The sequence below is a fragment of the Aulostomus chinensis genome, chromosome 18 (assembly GCF_037954235.1).
Source record: "Aulostomus chinensis isolate RoL2024-O1b breed Wild chromosome 18, RoL_Achi_v1.0, whole genome shotgun sequence".
In the NCBI taxonomy this organism is placed as follows: domain Eukaryota; kingdom Metazoa; phylum Chordata; class Actinopteri; order Syngnathiformes; family Aulostomidae; genus Aulostomus; species Aulostomus chinensis.
Window position 1 is genome coordinate 9,765,676 of NC_141337.1, and position 15,890 is coordinate 9,781,565.

At 42.8% G+C, this 15,890-nt stretch overlaps 2 protein-coding genes across 3 annotated transcripts; both read right to left on the reverse strand.

Annotated features, from left to right (window-relative positions):
• Window positions 1-96: 96 nt before the first annotated feature.
• cant1a (calcium activated nucleotidase 1a) lies at window positions 97-7,089 on the reverse strand. Of its 2 annotated transcripts, none has more exons than XM_086185265.1 (4): window positions 6,927-7,089; window positions 1,267-1,935; window positions 988-1,191; window positions 97-913 (listed from the first exon to the last, which is right to left on the reverse strand). In XM_086185265.1, the coding sequence occupies exons 2-4, from the start codon at window positions 1,910-1,912 to the stop codon at window positions 543-545; spliced, it is 1,221 nt and encodes a 406-aa protein (XP_086041391.1). In that variant the 5' UTR covers window positions 1,913-1,935; window positions 6,927-7,089; the 3' UTR covers window positions 97-542. The 2 variants fall into 2 exon arrangements, with proteins under 2 accessions (XP_086041391.1, XP_086041393.1); XM_086185267.1 differs by lacking the exon at window positions 6,927-7,089 and adding an exon at window positions 2,900-3,052.
• A 4,222-nt stretch (window positions 7,090-11,311) lies between these two features.
• syngr2a (synaptogyrin 2a) lies at window positions 11,312-15,839 on the reverse strand. Its single transcript, XM_086185614.1, has 4 exons — window positions 15,622-15,839; window positions 14,081-14,318; window positions 13,844-13,980; window positions 11,312-11,847 (listed from the first exon to the last, which is right to left on the reverse strand). The coding sequence occupies exons 1-4, from the start codon at window positions 15,718-15,720 to the stop codon at window positions 11,647-11,649; spliced, it is 675 nt and encodes a 224-aa protein (XP_086041740.1). The 5' UTR covers window positions 15,721-15,839; the 3' UTR covers window positions 11,312-11,646.
• Window positions 15,840-15,890: the final 51 nt, after the last annotated feature.

Here is a 15,890-nt window from a genome sequence, read left to right on the forward strand (position 1 = left end):
TGTTACTGAGATGTTGCGCAATCCTGTTTGATCCAGCTGAAACTTATCTGAGTGTCTTTTGTCTGGTTTGTTTGAACTTGACCACAAGACGCAGGATATAGTAATAAAGATTTTACTCAGTCTCCACCCTAAAATACAATACACACAATCATTGTCACTCCACCCCCCCCAAAAAGAGTCCTTCAAATGATGTTTTTATGAAGAATAAAAACAAGCTTTTACATTGAAAATAACATGTATGGTATTTACAGAAGGAAGTATGATTAAGGGGAGAAAATCACAGTCTTATGAATCCATTTTTGTACATTCAGTGAATGAAAGGCTACAGTACTGTTGAGGGCTTCTTGTTATCTAGGAAGGAGATCATCCACTGCTGGTATCAACACCCAAAACAGGCCCTTATTCTCCAGTCACAGCCTCTATTTCAGGGCTGGAGTCGTGTCTTTCACAACCAGGAAGCAGCAAGTAGAGCAACGTTAACAGTGATTGGATTGTAAACAGCGTAGAACCACAGTGCAGCGGCCTCTCCACCCCCGAGGCCTCTAGATGAACTCCAGGCCTTCATATTTCACATCCCCAATCTTGGTCTCCGGTAAAAGGATGCGTCCATCTAGCGTGAACGCCATGATGTACGTAGCGATCGTTCCTGCATCCTCTTCTGATTTGAGTGCCAGTATGATCTGGTCGTCCGTGTTGGGGACAAACTTAAAGGAAGAGAAACCGTGAGTCGGGTTCAGCGGTCCGACTCGACTCACGATGATGTCTTTGAAATCTGGTGAACAGCTGAGGACGAGGTTTGTGCCACGTCGCTCGTCTGCTGCCTCTTCATAGCGTTCCTCGCTGGCGCGGCGAGGGAGGAAAAACCAGTGCTGCAGGGTGTCGCTCCACGCCGCTGACTCGTGAATGAGGTAACCTGACAGGAAGGAACCAAATGATTAAACAGAAGCACTGACGGGAATCTTGAGAGAAGCCAGATTCCATCCTCACCCGGAGGTTCTATTCCCGCTGCGGCTTTTAGCAATTTGTACTTTGGAACCCAATTCATGTGTCTGACGTCTCCTCGGAAGCCCACCACTTTCACCCATTCTGGGTTGTTGTTGACAAATTCGCCTTGGATTGTAGTCCACTCCTTCCCCAGACCACCGATGTACAGGTGCTCGTCCTTCACTGCCAGCCACTCAGCTTTGAACCCTGCAAGAAAAACAATTAAGAACCTTTAGCGAGCCATGTTTCAGTTTGGTTTTGAAGAACGGAAATGCATACAACCTTTGGCGACGCTGCCATCGCCATCTGGTAGGATGACCCAGGGTACGGCCTTGTCTCCGTTGATGTGGTAGACGATGCCGGTCCGGTCATCAACGCTGTAGAGTTTCCCGTTGAAAACCACCAGCTCCGACAGCTCCATACCCCTACCCTTCTCTGCAAGGTGGCTTTCAAGCACCACCCTGTCCGTGTCCCATTCCACTGACACCTTGTCGCCGCTCTGTGACACCAGAAGGTAACCTTGCCTCATGTAGCTGAACCACGTCAGCTTTTTATCACTTTGAGAGCTCGTGTCCAAGTCAGCGATGACCCCGATGCGGTAGCGGGTGCCCTGGGAAGTGCGCTCCGGCGGACTAAGGGGGTAGGTGTAATTATAACGAGAGTCAGACCCCTGTGGGTCACTGCGGCTGGCTCTGCCTCTGTGTGATCCGTAAGGGTGAGAACGGAAACCCGAACTCAAGTGCATGAAAAGCAGCAGAACCAAGGCCAGAGACGTGGCCACCACCACGATGGGCCTCCATTTGAGGCGGAAACGAGGGTCAGTATTGTTGGCCATGGATGCCAGCATGGGGAGGCCTCCGACAGAGATACGCAGATTGTTCATCGACTCATCCTGCTCGAGTGGAGCGAAGCCTGAGGATGCAGGCATGGAGGACGGAGGCCGGGAGTGACCTGGAGAAACACAGGGAGACCGTAAGTCTGTAGGACAACCTGTTGTATTGACGGACAAGTTGTTACTAAGATCCGTTTTCCTTATCTTTTATATTGCTGCTCCTCAAATACAAGCATCCACCCATGTACAAAATAAAGGATCTTTTTTATCTAATCAGGAGCCCAGCTCAAGTGTACACTGGCGCGAATGTAAAGCTTTACAGTCGGCGTCCACCACCCTGGGCATCGTCATCCACTTGTTGATCTCTGAAACATTAAAAGTGGATTCTCTCGTGCTTTGTCGTGTCCGTCCACAAGAAGACACGACAGTTTGGATTTGAAGTCATAAAAACAATGACAGATGGAACACTTGGTACGACAGTTCAGGTAATATTACTTACACCTACATTATTTATAACTGCACATCTCTCATTATTCTATTTTTCCTGTTATACACTGTATTTTATGCATATAATGCACAATGTCCATTACACTATGAAGCAGGTAGAGGCACTATGAGGCAGTAGAGGCACCAATTTTTTTTCTGTAATTCTAACATGTTTATTAGTGTTTTTTTAATAAATTGTTATACCATTTTACATAAATCTCTCCTGTTACTGTTGTTTTCTTATTCTTATACTTTCCATTTCAAATGAGCGTTTGTTGAACCAGCCCTGATGTAAATGTGGTGTTTACTGTTATTCATAATTGCACTTTCTACTCACGGCTCTCTAGACAATCACATGTTGGTAAAAGATTCCTAAATTCCGCCATTTTCTTAGAAATGATCGACACAAACTTTAATTCTCTGTCTCAGCTCCAACCAGAAAGCAAAAGTAAAATGACTTTCTTCACAAATTATTTTAAAAATCAATCAACAAGATATACAATAAAATATCTAGGGCTGTAATGAAAAGCAAACTATTCTTAGAACAATATAAATTAGCCCCTAATTTCACCGTTTGTTCCAATAAATGCTACTCACGTTGTCCACTCGAAAATTCCGCCCCCCCCCCCCAAAAAAAAACAACAAAACAAAACAAATCTGTAGTCCAGGCAGCAGGCAGGTCCTTAATTCCAGCTCATAGCTGAAGGTCACAGTAGGCAATGTGCACTGGGTTCAACATGAAATACTATGAAGCAGGAAGAAGTTCAGCATTCATAGGGTTGGTACGTATCAGTTGGCCAACAGCAGGGAGGAGCCGGTTCACTGATGATAAGCTAGCGTGAGTGAACCAGTTCTTCAGGATCTACGTGGGCAGCTGGTCGGGCTTCTCCCAATGTACCAGTGCTGAGAAGCAGGAAGTGGATAGAAACCAGCACATGCAGCAGAGCAGACTGCTGTGATTCGGGCATTTCTCTGCAGCACTGTAGTCACATGGAACGCTTGCGTTACTGCGATAACTCATCTCTAAGTGTATTTTGCCTTCAAGTCACAAACAAATATGTGTCTTGAGGTCACAAAAATGCTTTGTTTTCCTCTCCTGTGTTACTTCTTCGTGACTCCTGAATGCAGACAGAGCCAGCAACAAAGATTTAGCTTGAAGCTAATGGCTACAGTAACAAAAAATAAATTAAAAAAACAAAACTGACCAAAAAAAACACTCAAAAAATTCTCAAACACATCATCAGAATCTACATCTTCTCTATCCAGCTGTGTCCTCAGTAAACCACAAACACTTTGACCTGAGCTAAAGTGAAACTACAGCCCACGCTAACTTTTGATCGCACTCATTCTTGCTAGCACCAAACTGGAAGTGTTAGAGTGTTTTTGTTTGTAGCTTAAATCAAAGTGTTCGAGGCTAACGGAGCATACAGCTGGATAAAGAAAATGTGGACTATACCAGATGAGCCACTTGGGTTTGTAAATTAACATCTTTTGGCAGGTTTGTTATTGTTTCATGGCTGTAGCTGTTGTTAGCTCTTAGTTGTTATTAGCTTCGAGCTAAATATACGCAGCTGTCTCTTACCTGTATTCTGGAGTCACAAAGAAATGACACAGAAGAAAAGAAAAAAAAAAAAGCTTTTTCAGCTCAACACACCTATCTTGTATCATTTTTAAAAGACAGTCAGTTAAAACACCCGTTTTTGGGTCAAAGTATGACTTTCTCTGCTGTCCTGAGGCGACACAGTTAGCATCGAGAGTAGATATCATGTGCATTCGACTCTAAACCAAACTCCAGTGACCTCCAAAGTTGGCCCCAGTAGCCTAAACATGGCAGCACCTCTCTGAATGGAGCTGAAAGAGTCTTTCATAAGAGGGCCCCGAGCCAAACAGCAGTCCATTATGGCAGCAACATCAGCTGAGGTAAGGAAACTGCTCAGTGAAATACACCACCGCAGGGCTGGTACCAAGATCTGTGGCCAGCATCACCGAAGCACACACATTCAACAGGCTCACCCCTTCGTCTCCTCCTGCCGGACTGGTGACCCCGTAGCATCTGACTGAGCCCACGGCCCTGCAGCAGACCTCCGTGCTGTGCTCCGATCCCTAACCTTTACTTCTGCTCAAGATTTGCCTTTCAGCATGACTAAAGGTTGCTACAATGATTGTAAACGTTAACTAGACTTGGAGGATCCAGTCCAAAGGGTCAAACCATGCAGAAGTAATAACCCTAACTGACTGGTCCGGGGATCTCACATGGCTGTAACATGCAAACCCCCCCCCCCCCCAAAAAAACCCCACAGACCTAAAATAACACAAAAATTAAACTAAAATGCTACCTGGACACAAAGGAAAAGCAGCTACAACAAAATATGAGTCTCAGCAAAAACTTGAAACCATAGCAGAGGTGTTGCTGTGATGTAATCGGTAATCTGAGTCCTCGGAGTGGACCGAGGCCAGAGATCAGCCGGATTACAGCAGCAGAGCAGTTACACAGGCAACTCGGTAACTACTGGAAGACAAACTTACTTTCTCTTGTTGCAACCAACAACAAGAGAACTGCTTACAAATGGCAACATCCATGTTAGTAAAAACTGGATTTTTATTCAAACGGGGCTCGGCTGAGTTGGCCTTGTCCCTCCAGCCCAAATTAATGCTCATGATTGACATCGTGATTGAACAATTACTTAACTTCTCGATATAAAATAGGATGCATATGTCTACTTTGAACATGCAAATAACCAGCAGTTCTTTTCCATTCATCTGAGGATTATTATTTGAGTAATGCATCCATGCATTTTTTTTAAACACGTCAAAAACAAAACAACGAAAAAAACCTGCAAAAAGGTATCTGATATTTTTTGATGGCGATGGTGGTTAGCCGATGATATCTATGTAAGAACAAAGTTTATATTATATTTTGATATTTTTAAATACTGGGAAACTTATGTAAAGATTGTGATTTTCAAGATATATTGAAGAAGAGACTTGAGTAAGACTGCAGAACCGATGCTGATGTATATTTTAAAAACATCAATTTCTGCCAATTTATGCTTATCGACAAAATCAATAGAATTTCAACTTTCATGAATCATAAACATGAAGGAAAGTGCCACTTCTGAGCTGCTCAAATGTGTCAATACCAGTTTAATCATAATGGGATGACATAACGTTGCAGGCCCTCAACACAATGACTGTTACATAATTCAGAATAAAGTCCAAGTAGCTCGGAAATTTCCATCATGGAGGATCAGTTGACATAAATAGTCGCCCGTGATTTGTTAGAAGTTTTAGAGAACATCATCATCATCTTCTTGATTAACACAAAGCCACAATAAGATTTTAATTTGAAGTGATTTGGATTCTTGATTTAAAATGATATCGACTGATTAACATGACCAGTTCATTGCAGACAACCATTCACACTCACAGTCACACCTACGGTCAATTTAGAGTATCAATCAGCCTCGTCCTCTCTTGATGTCTTTGGACTGTGGGAGGAAGCTGGAGTACCAGAGAGAACCCACACAGGAACAGGGAGAACATGCAGACTCAACACAGAAAGATCCTGTGCTCCAGCTGGGACTCGAACCCGCAACCTTCTTGCTGTGAGGCGACAGTGCTAACAACTGCACCACCGTGCCACCCCTACATATAATTGGTCATTAAAAAAAGAATCAACTGAAACATGTGTATTGAGAGAGAGAATTATCATGAAATCAGAAACAGACACAGAAATCAAACGTACTAAAATAATTCTAGGTGTGTAAGAAGGTAAAGCAAAACAGGCTGTGGGAATTTCAAAATAAAAAGGTGCATCTAAGTCTGCTGATCTTGATACAAATCAAAATTCGGAATTTGCATTAATTGCATTGTATTGATACGGATGGGGAGATAAAGCTCTCTTTTCTGGATTATCATTGTTATTCGTGTTGAGATTATATCATGCAGCTGCAGTAAACCACTCGGCTCCTCCTTTAAAAGCTAATTAATGGATCTGAACCGTATTTCTGGATTGTTGAAAACCTCTACATGTCAAGGCAGATTCTGATCTTCCCGATCCGATATTAAATCAAGCCACCATCCTCTTCCTCTACGTTTGTAAACCCAAGTAACTGATGTGAAATAGAGACAAGAGCGTGGCTGTCCCATCGAGGATAACACCTGTGGAGCTTCAAAGGAAGCAGATCAAAGAGGCAGATAAGAGGCTCAGAAGTAGTTCACAGCGCTGCCGGGCAGATTTGTCGAGTATCCCCCGGAACAGATGTGCAGGCCTTTTTTGAAATGTGTTGCTGCAGGATGGGATTGGAGGAGCGACCGTAATTTTCATTGGGAAACTCGAACGAGGTTGACGAGTTGCGGTTTTGAAATGCTAACGGTTTTATGTTAGCCGTTGCAGCTAGAGCTCCTTTCTCTCTCTCTCTCTCTCTCTCTCTCTCTCTCTCTCTCTCACAGACACACAAACACACACACACACACACACACACACACACACACACACACACACACACAATCAGCGTTAGCTCCAGTCCTGCCAGCAGCAGCAGTCCAGAGGTTAACCCCAGATGCCTTCAGGAAACGAGCTAACCCGGAACATCTCGATTGGCCTCGGCTATTTTCTACTCACCGCAGATGTCCGGCTCGTCAGTCCGCAGGTGGTTGTAGCTCAGATCCCATTATTGTGTCGTTTATATCCGCCTTCGCCTTCCCCGTCCTCCAGTTTACCAAACGACCGATCATTACTTCCTGGATGTGCTGATGACGACACATCGTGCAGTCGTCGCAAAGAGGGTGTGTTGCCTTTTAGAGCTTTCGGAAAAATGAGAACTATTGAACATCGCAGGAAAAGACGTGGCTCTCGGCCAAACCTGTACACGTGTACTTACCTGCTCCAATTACAATGCAGCACATGTGTTACGATATGGGTTTAACCGTGAATACGGTTACTTCCTGGTGCATTAGTTTTTTTTGCAGGTAGTTAAAATTCTGACTAATCTGGATGTATTTTAAGTGATAAAACTGCTCATAGAAGATTAATATGTTGGAAGTGTGCTTGTACACAAAATGAGTTTGGGAACACATGATTTTATTTTGCTGAAGATACAAAAGTGGTCAAAATTTTCAGCTCATTATTTCTGGTTAAGTTATTTTAATTTTAAACTTCCAAGTGTAATTTGTGTCCATCTGTCTGTCTGTCTCTCTCTTTATATATATATATATATATATATATATATATATATATATATATATATATATATATATATATATATATATATATATATATATAAAGTGACCAAAACATCAGTGTGTGTATATATATACACACACTGATGTTTTGGTCACTTTTGAATGCTGGAATGCTGGCTGTGCTTTCACTTGAGTCTACAACCACCAAAGTGGCTCAGGTAGTGCAGCTCATCCATGGCACATCAATGCAAGCTGTGACTAGAAGGTTTGCTGTGTCTGTCAGTGTAGTGTCCAGAGCATGGAGGCACTACCAGGAGACAGGCCAGTACATCAGGAGACGTGGAGGAGGTCGTAGGAGGGCAACAACCCAGCAGCAGGACCGCGACCTCCACCTTTGTGCAAGGAGGAACAGGAGGAGCACTGCCTGAGCCCTGAAAAATGACCTCTGGCAGGCCACAAATGTGCATGTGTCTGCTCAAACGGTCAGAAACAGACTCCATGCGGGTGGTATGAGGGCCTAATGTCCACAGGTGGGGGTTGTGCTTACAGCCCAACACCGTGCAGGACATTTGGCATTTGCTAGAGAACACCAAGGTTGGAAAATTGGCCACTGGCCCCCTGTGCTCTTCACAGATGAAAGCAGGGTCACACTGAGCACATGTGACAGAGTCTGCAGACGCTGTGGAGAACGTTCTACTGCCTGCAACATCCTCTAGCATGACCAGTTTGGCAGTGGGTCAGTAATGGTGTGGGGTGGCATTTCTTTGGAGGGCCAGTTACCACAATGAGCTAAAGTAGCAAGCTAACATAGGTGAGCCGAGGAAACGGCCGCTACACGGAGCTACTGAGAAGGAGGACGGAAGGAAGAGCGAGTGGCCCACATTCAATGGACAGGCAGATAAATAATACATACACGTATATTAGCAGTTATTTAAATTATTATTAATTATTGTCTATGAATAGACGTCTAACGGACGTCCATAAAAAGACGTCTATAGGACGTCCATAAATAGACATCCATCGGACGGCCATAAAAATACGTCTATCGGACGTCCATTGGACGTCCGTACATAGACGTATATAAGGGGTTCTTTAAACGTCTATGTTGAGGTTTGACAAGTTACGTGTATGACTGCTTCTATACTGTGATTCAGTTTGTTGTTTCCACTGGGAACCCACCAGGGGCCACTGTCGAGTTTGTCTTTGACCTTGATGAGCGAAAAATAAAAGACAGTGGTCATTGTTTTTCTCCAGAGAGCTTGAGTAGGAGTGATTAGTACGACTCTTGTCAAACGAGAGTTATCCATCTCCGCTGCAGGAGAATAGAGCCTTCCAGTAGGTTATGGACCCAGGCTACGATAAGAGAGTTTTGATAAAATTGCTCAGCCCTTGTCGTACCACCGACCTGCGAGCCCACTTAAAACGTCATCATCCAGACAAGGTAGTGCTAACTGAGACCGAGCCTAAGAAGCTGCGGCATGACCCGAAACAAACCAGGCTGGACAGTGACGGCGATGGTTGTCACAAGTTCCCATCTTCTTCACCGAGGTCGCAGAAAATTACGGAGTCCATTGCTTACTAAATTTGTCAGGATTTGTGACCTTATTCGGTGGTGGAAAACACCGGCTTTAGGCGCATGGTGAATGCGCTGGAGCTCCACTAGTCACCCGCGAACTGAATTATTCGTTGCCATGGTTTATTTTTAGTTAAACCTGGTGGCTAGACTGGCTCGTGGCTGCCTCATTTGTTCAGTATCAAGCTAAAAAAAAGCTGCCAAAGGCCACTTGCGGCACTTAAACTCTCCATTGTTCACTTTACTTTTCAAAAGCTTGCAAGCTACAATTTGCACTCAGTTTCAATAAATGAAACAAATTTTCTCACCACATCTTTGATTCATTTTGTCCAGCATTTGCAAGCTGCCAGTCAGAGCCATAGAGTAAATTGTGTTATTGATGCTCTCAGTTCAATTAATTCAATCCAAGTCAATGGAACACTCACAAAATGTCACCAAAATCACTTTGTCCCTTTAAAGTCTTTCAGAAAAGAATAAGTGTATCGAATTGTATCGTGAGCCGAATATCGTGTTACGTATCGCAAGATTAGTGTATCACTACAGCCTTAATATATATGTATAGAGAGAGAGAGAGAGAGAGAGAGAGAGAGAGGTCAAATAGACGATTGACAGAAATCAAGTGTTTGAAATAGCAGAGGTTTGGGAACAACATAGTTTGTTTTTGCATACTCTTGCATACACACAAACTAACCAGACAACTAGAAGACGCCAGCAACAGCATTGGGTGACTTGTTGACCAGAGGAGAGACCTTTGGGGGTTGAATCTCTAGAGGGCCGTCTCCAGAGCTCACAAAGATCCGCCACATTGTTGAACACTATCACTACTCAAATATTTGCTAAGGGAGCAGAAGTCTCTAAGAGTCCTGTAACAGAAGAAATGAATAATGGGCTGAGGCAAGATCTCAAAACAAACTGTCTTTAATTGGCGAACCCTTGTGATACAGAATACTGCATAAGGCACTTGAATGAGGAATTACTGTCAAGCCAAAGGGTACAACACACGTGAAGGTACAGGAAGGGGAGGGAAAAAAGCAAGAGCAAACTGTGAGGAGAGCTAATAATGATGATTGTCGTGCACCTGGACTGAAGACTCATAAATACTAACCCTACAAAACATCACTTAATTCCTGAAATCAAATTATGACCGAAAAACACCCATAAATACTAAACTAAGTAGACTAGGCTTTAAAACCTTAAAATTACCAAGTAGATACTGGCAATAAATTGCCCGTAAGAAATCAAATGTGTTTTTCAGTGCAGGAAAGCCATTTATAGTGATTATTTAAAATTAAATTAAATCACAGTAGTTACAGAAGTAGAATTATTGCACCCACTGGCTAAATAATTGGGGTGGGTTGTTGTGCCATAAAAGGAAAAAAAAAATCTCAGGAACTGTCATGCTTTAAATGAAAAAGAGATATGAAAATATTTGTACAGGCCCTACACAGTAACACATTCATTAAAAAAAAAAATCTATCAAATGTCCGTTTTGGCAGATTTCCTCACAACTAAATCACTCTGACCTGTTTGATAATTTGAAATTAAAGCAGCTGCTATGAACTTTCAGAAGATGTTGACTTTGGTGCCCCCTCTGGCCAGATGTGGCAACATTTTGCAGAATGTCCCGAGGACGGCCACCTCCTGTTGTAAAGATGTTTATCTGCGACGCTGAAGTTACTCTGGAAACGAGTGAAAGAAGGACCCGATGTAGTAACTATACAAGAGGCAGAGGTGTGTCTTATTTTTGACTATGTACTATTTTGATAGGACAAAGAATTGATGTTCCAATGTAAGGTCACATTTCCTCCTGCTCTATGATATTGATAACCGGCACCAAATACAGACATTTAAAAAAAAATTAAAACAGCTTTTATGAAGATCCCTGCATTGCCACTTCGATGTAAACCTTTGATGAGCTGTTTCCTGTCAGTTCTCACAGAATCTCATCATGATGCTGTCATTATCACGGGTAAAATACTGAGACAGAATCACATCATGAGTTACTCTGTGACTCCTGTGTGATATAAGTACTTAAGATGATGAAATGTGAAACTTCCCTAGCCTGTAAACACAGTTTTAGTCCTGCTATGTTACACGCAAAGTAATTCTGTGAGTAATGCTGCGCTTCCGTTGGTTGGTATTCTTTAAGTTTTGTCTGATTATGCTGGGAAAAAAACAGCCGAATAAGCTGATAAAAAGTTCTAGCAGCTGCTTTAACTGCTTCAAAGTTCCATTTTTTGTTTCTTTTTAAAAAAAAAAAGGACATTAAGGAGCACTGAAGTAACTTCAGTTGCTTTGGTACAAAGAATGGCATCCTCTCTCCGAGTACGACGGCCTCTTTCCAACACAAAAACATCTTCAGAGTTCACCTGCTGTGTCACAGCAAACATCCACCCAGCAACTGAAAACAATCCAATGAAATTAAAAACATATCAGTGCACCCAAAAATTACACAAACACATCCTGCAGGAAGAAAGCTGGAGTGCAGAGAAGAGTCCAAGTGGTTCGTGGACCATTGGTGAAACGGGGGAAAAAAAACAAAAAGCACAAACACTCCCCTGAAGGACTCATGAGTTTGATTCCTCCTTCAATAAGCTGGTGGCTGGTACTCGGTGGGCTGCTCCTGGCCGCTGGAGAAAGGGGACTGCTGGTAGCCTGCGGGGACGCTGCTGGTGTACGGAGCCGGTGGGTACGGAGAGGTGTGGTCACCGGCTGGGTCTCTGTAATCCTGGTCAAGGTCGGTCACACCTTGGCGATATCGTCCGTAGGCGAACCAGGACAACAACCCCTGTTGAGAGGAGTTAGAACGAACGAATGTGAACCTCGGAAGCTCGTGAGCCCGGTTGGCGTACTCGTACGCTGCCCTCCTCTCCCTGCCGTTAAACTCAGAACGTTAGTGGACTCGCACTTACACAAACACAAGAGTATTTGTATATGGAATATAAAAAAAAACCCTGTAACTATCGTCTAGCTTGCAAATGTGTTTGAATTTTTCATTCTGGTCCCAGAGAAACTAAATCTTGACTGCCTGCTTCAAAGAATTAAGATGCTAATTAGCTTGCAGCAACGCTGGTGTTGCTAAGGTGCTGTCCACCATCGCTGTCAGATAAACAAATAAATAGGACTGTGCAACACAATCCGTCCAGAAATACAGCTCAATTATTGGTTCAGGATAATGAATTAATACTCCAGTTCAGAATATTGCAATATATTGTGATAAAATCGTGTATAACTATGCAACTTTGCAAATATTGTTCTTATAACTTGGAATTCAAGTGTTCAGAATAAATTTGTCCTTTGATTGACGATAATGTGATGTAAATAATGTGAAGATCAAAATTAGAGTACAAGATTTAAGAACTAGGTTTATTCCCTAAATACTGATATTCTTCATTGTTCATGATTTGACAGAAAATCAGCCGAGCTTCTACCACTGCTGCACTAGCATGGTTTTGTTGTTTTTTTAAAAACAAGGTCCTTCAACAAAAACCTTGATTTTGTGGGAAGAGAAAAAAAACATTGAGCAAGATTAGAGAACAGTGACCACCGTGACAGAAGAGAAGATTTAAACAACGCTTTCGTAGAGCTACAGGATTCAAAAATTATAGGAAGTGCAGCGGCCCCGGCTCTGAATGACCTCAGCGCATCTGCACCCACAGGACACACTAGTTTCTCCCACGGCTCTGGTTTGAAATCGGTCCGTTCTTCTTGTGGTCTCCTCCTCGTGTCAGTAACTGCAGAGCGTTTCCTAGCCATTACTGTGATCGGGACTCTGGCCATTTCACCGCTTCAATGTTCTCGGCTTAAAGGAACTGCTTAACCCGCTTGGGAGAGCTGCCGCTGTCTCGCATTAAAATTGCGGGCCCAACTCCTGCTGCAGAGAAATGAATGCTGACTTCTTGACACACACTGGGTTCAGTCGTTCCCAGTCCGACGCGATACAATTCGCTCCTGTTCACGACACGATGCAATTCAAAAATGACCTGATAACGATATGACCTAATTACAAAGAGATCCGGTTCGTTACAGTTAGTTGCAGTACAAGAGTTTATTCGCTCGCATCAGGTTTCCTACCTCAACAGCACAATTCTGCCTTACTCTCCGAATCAATCTGAGGGATGTATTGAATATTTGGTTGTTTTTTATGGAGCAAAACTATTAAATCTTATTTTTTTAAAAAGACATAATTCAGTTTGCATAGACGGAGCATTCAACTTTATTTCATGGCAGAGTTTGCAGACTGCGTTCATCTTGTCCCGAAACCCGAAAAATAGCCACACGTTTGATTTGTGTCTTTTTTGGTGATTAAAGATCTCCTTGCTGCTAACGTTGTCCCTGTCTCCCATATTTGTTGCGTACTTCTGGCTAACATTTGTGCACAAGGGAGCGACAGTGCATTCAGGTCTTCTTCTACATCTATGATTCAGGTTGCCACGGAAACACCATAGGAAGTTTGTATCGGACCACTGATATGAATCAGCAAATCTCCCCATCCCTAAACAGTTCTAACAGATCAAATCACTAAAAAATGGTCTTATGAATTTTGTTTGATCAAATTCTCTATTGTTTTACTGAGTAAATATACGCTTTCTTTGTGACCGGTGGCTGACACGTGTGACGATGCTGAAAAAGGAGCCCACAAGATTAAGCAACTTCCTGCACACGCAACACTGCAACTGACTTAAAAAAAAAAAAGAGAAGAAATAACATTCAAGATCACACCTGAAGATGAGTGCAACTTCAATGCAACTCAGGTTTTCACATCCAGGTCACATGTAACTCACCCAGGTGATGATGGAGAAGAAAGAGAACGCCACAACAGCCCGCGCAGCATCGCTGGGAATTAAATTGGCATCCGTAGTTTTGGACCATTGATTGGCCAGAAAACAGAAGCACACGAACCAGAGGAAGGTCCACGAGGCTGCGCCACAATCAAAACAGGGAAATTATAGTCATGCTTCCTGTTTTGGGTATATTCTCTGTTAATCCAGTATGAGCAGTAAAACCTGGCTCTCTCTCACCTGAGAAGACCAAATCTCCTATGACGATGTATTTTCTCTCTTTGGCATTGCTGATCTGTGGGAAGTAGGCGTCCAGTATAAGGAAGGCCACACATGCCAAGAAGGCCAGAACTCCGATTCCCACCCCGAAGCTGCAGGCGTGGTCATTATCGTTAAACATGCACATGGCATCAGGTTTGGTTGCACTGTTAACATAGCCCTCTCCTGTGATTGTTGCAAAAACCACAATGGCAAAGATCTGCAAAGAAGGGACACAGAGGGTGAATTCCACCGGTGAAGACGAAAAGAAGAAGCAGGTTTTAAGTCGAATAGCTTCTTTCACTTCACGTCACATTTGAAAGAAAACTAAACGAAACAAAAAAAAAAACATTTTCTTCCTCTTGCCTGTGGCGCTACTCAACCATAGAGCATCTGCCAAAACCAGTTTCAGGCAAGCTGAGCCCAAGCGGCAATGCTGGAAACTTTTCGGCTCCTGATTTATTTAACGTTATTAACTTTTGTGTGACCTTCATCACACTGATGTGTCCAAATTGAATTATACAGTAGCAAAACAACAACCTAAAAATGACAAGCCACTTTTCTCTATGGATGACAGTGTTCCTAGAATATCAACAGCATTTTCTTACAGCCTTGACCTGAACAGAGTGACGATGGGAGGAAAGCAATAATCTTTTAATGAGTAGTGATCTTGGTAACAATATAAAAAAAAGTGCACTGTCCATCTCAACATTTAACAACAGTCAAACTGCTTTATGACACCTTTCAGCTTGCACAGCGTTACAAACTTGTCTGTGTGCAGTTTTCTGTATTGTTGGCAGCAAACACAAAATGTGTGACAGTCAGTGCACGACAGCTTCATCTCAGGAAAGATGCAGAACATAGTTACAGTGTGCGTGGTCGTCCTCAGTCATTGAAGGGATTTTGCTCTGAAACTCACGTGAAGACCTTCATCTAAATTCTGTTTTATTTAGAATAAGGTCACTAGTCGGATGAGGGTAGTATTCTGATTGAAGCCTTTCAAATGTTGCGTTTTCCTGCTTCTAGTTTTTATTCTAGATTCTATAAAGCTGACCACCGTCGATGCGAGCCAAACAGACAGATATGGCAATAATTACGGATTAGATAAAATAAAAAGCAGTTATACATTTGACATCGCATGGATCCTTGTCGTGTATTATCATACTTTTTATTTCATTTTTCAATACAGCACCACACTGATTACCTTGAGAGATCCGTAAGGGTCAAAAGCCCATAAATAGAAGCCGTTAAACTGGCTGATACCTGTTATTGCGGTGACATAGCACGAGACATGCTAACGTTAGCTTAACATAGCTCATATGAACAAGTCCTTGTTTAATATCTCTAAACATGTTTTATTATTAAAGATTCTAACCCAAACCGCAGCTAATGTCCTGTCCTAGTCGCTTACTGAGCTAGCCACCGGTGTCACCGAGGGGTCTGGCTCGCCCCTGTCGGCTCACATCTGTTAACATCAAGCGGCTGCTGCTGTCAGATGCTAACGCTTCCGTGGAGACACTCACCCAACTCAGGCAGCGCAAAATGGTTTGAGGTTGTTTCAAAAAGCTCTCCAAGTCAAAAGCACCGCCGGCCAACGAGGCCCCGTAAGCGCTGTTTTGCATTTTAATTTATTTTTTTAGATTTAACAAATATGCCGTTTAAGAGTTCTTCTTCCTAAAAAAAAAAAAAAAAAAAGAAAGGAAAAATGTGTCCTGTCAAAGTTGCTTGGTTAAGTTTCGTTTTGTTAAAAAAAAACTTCCTGAAAAGTTTGCTAGGACCGCCCTTACTGTGA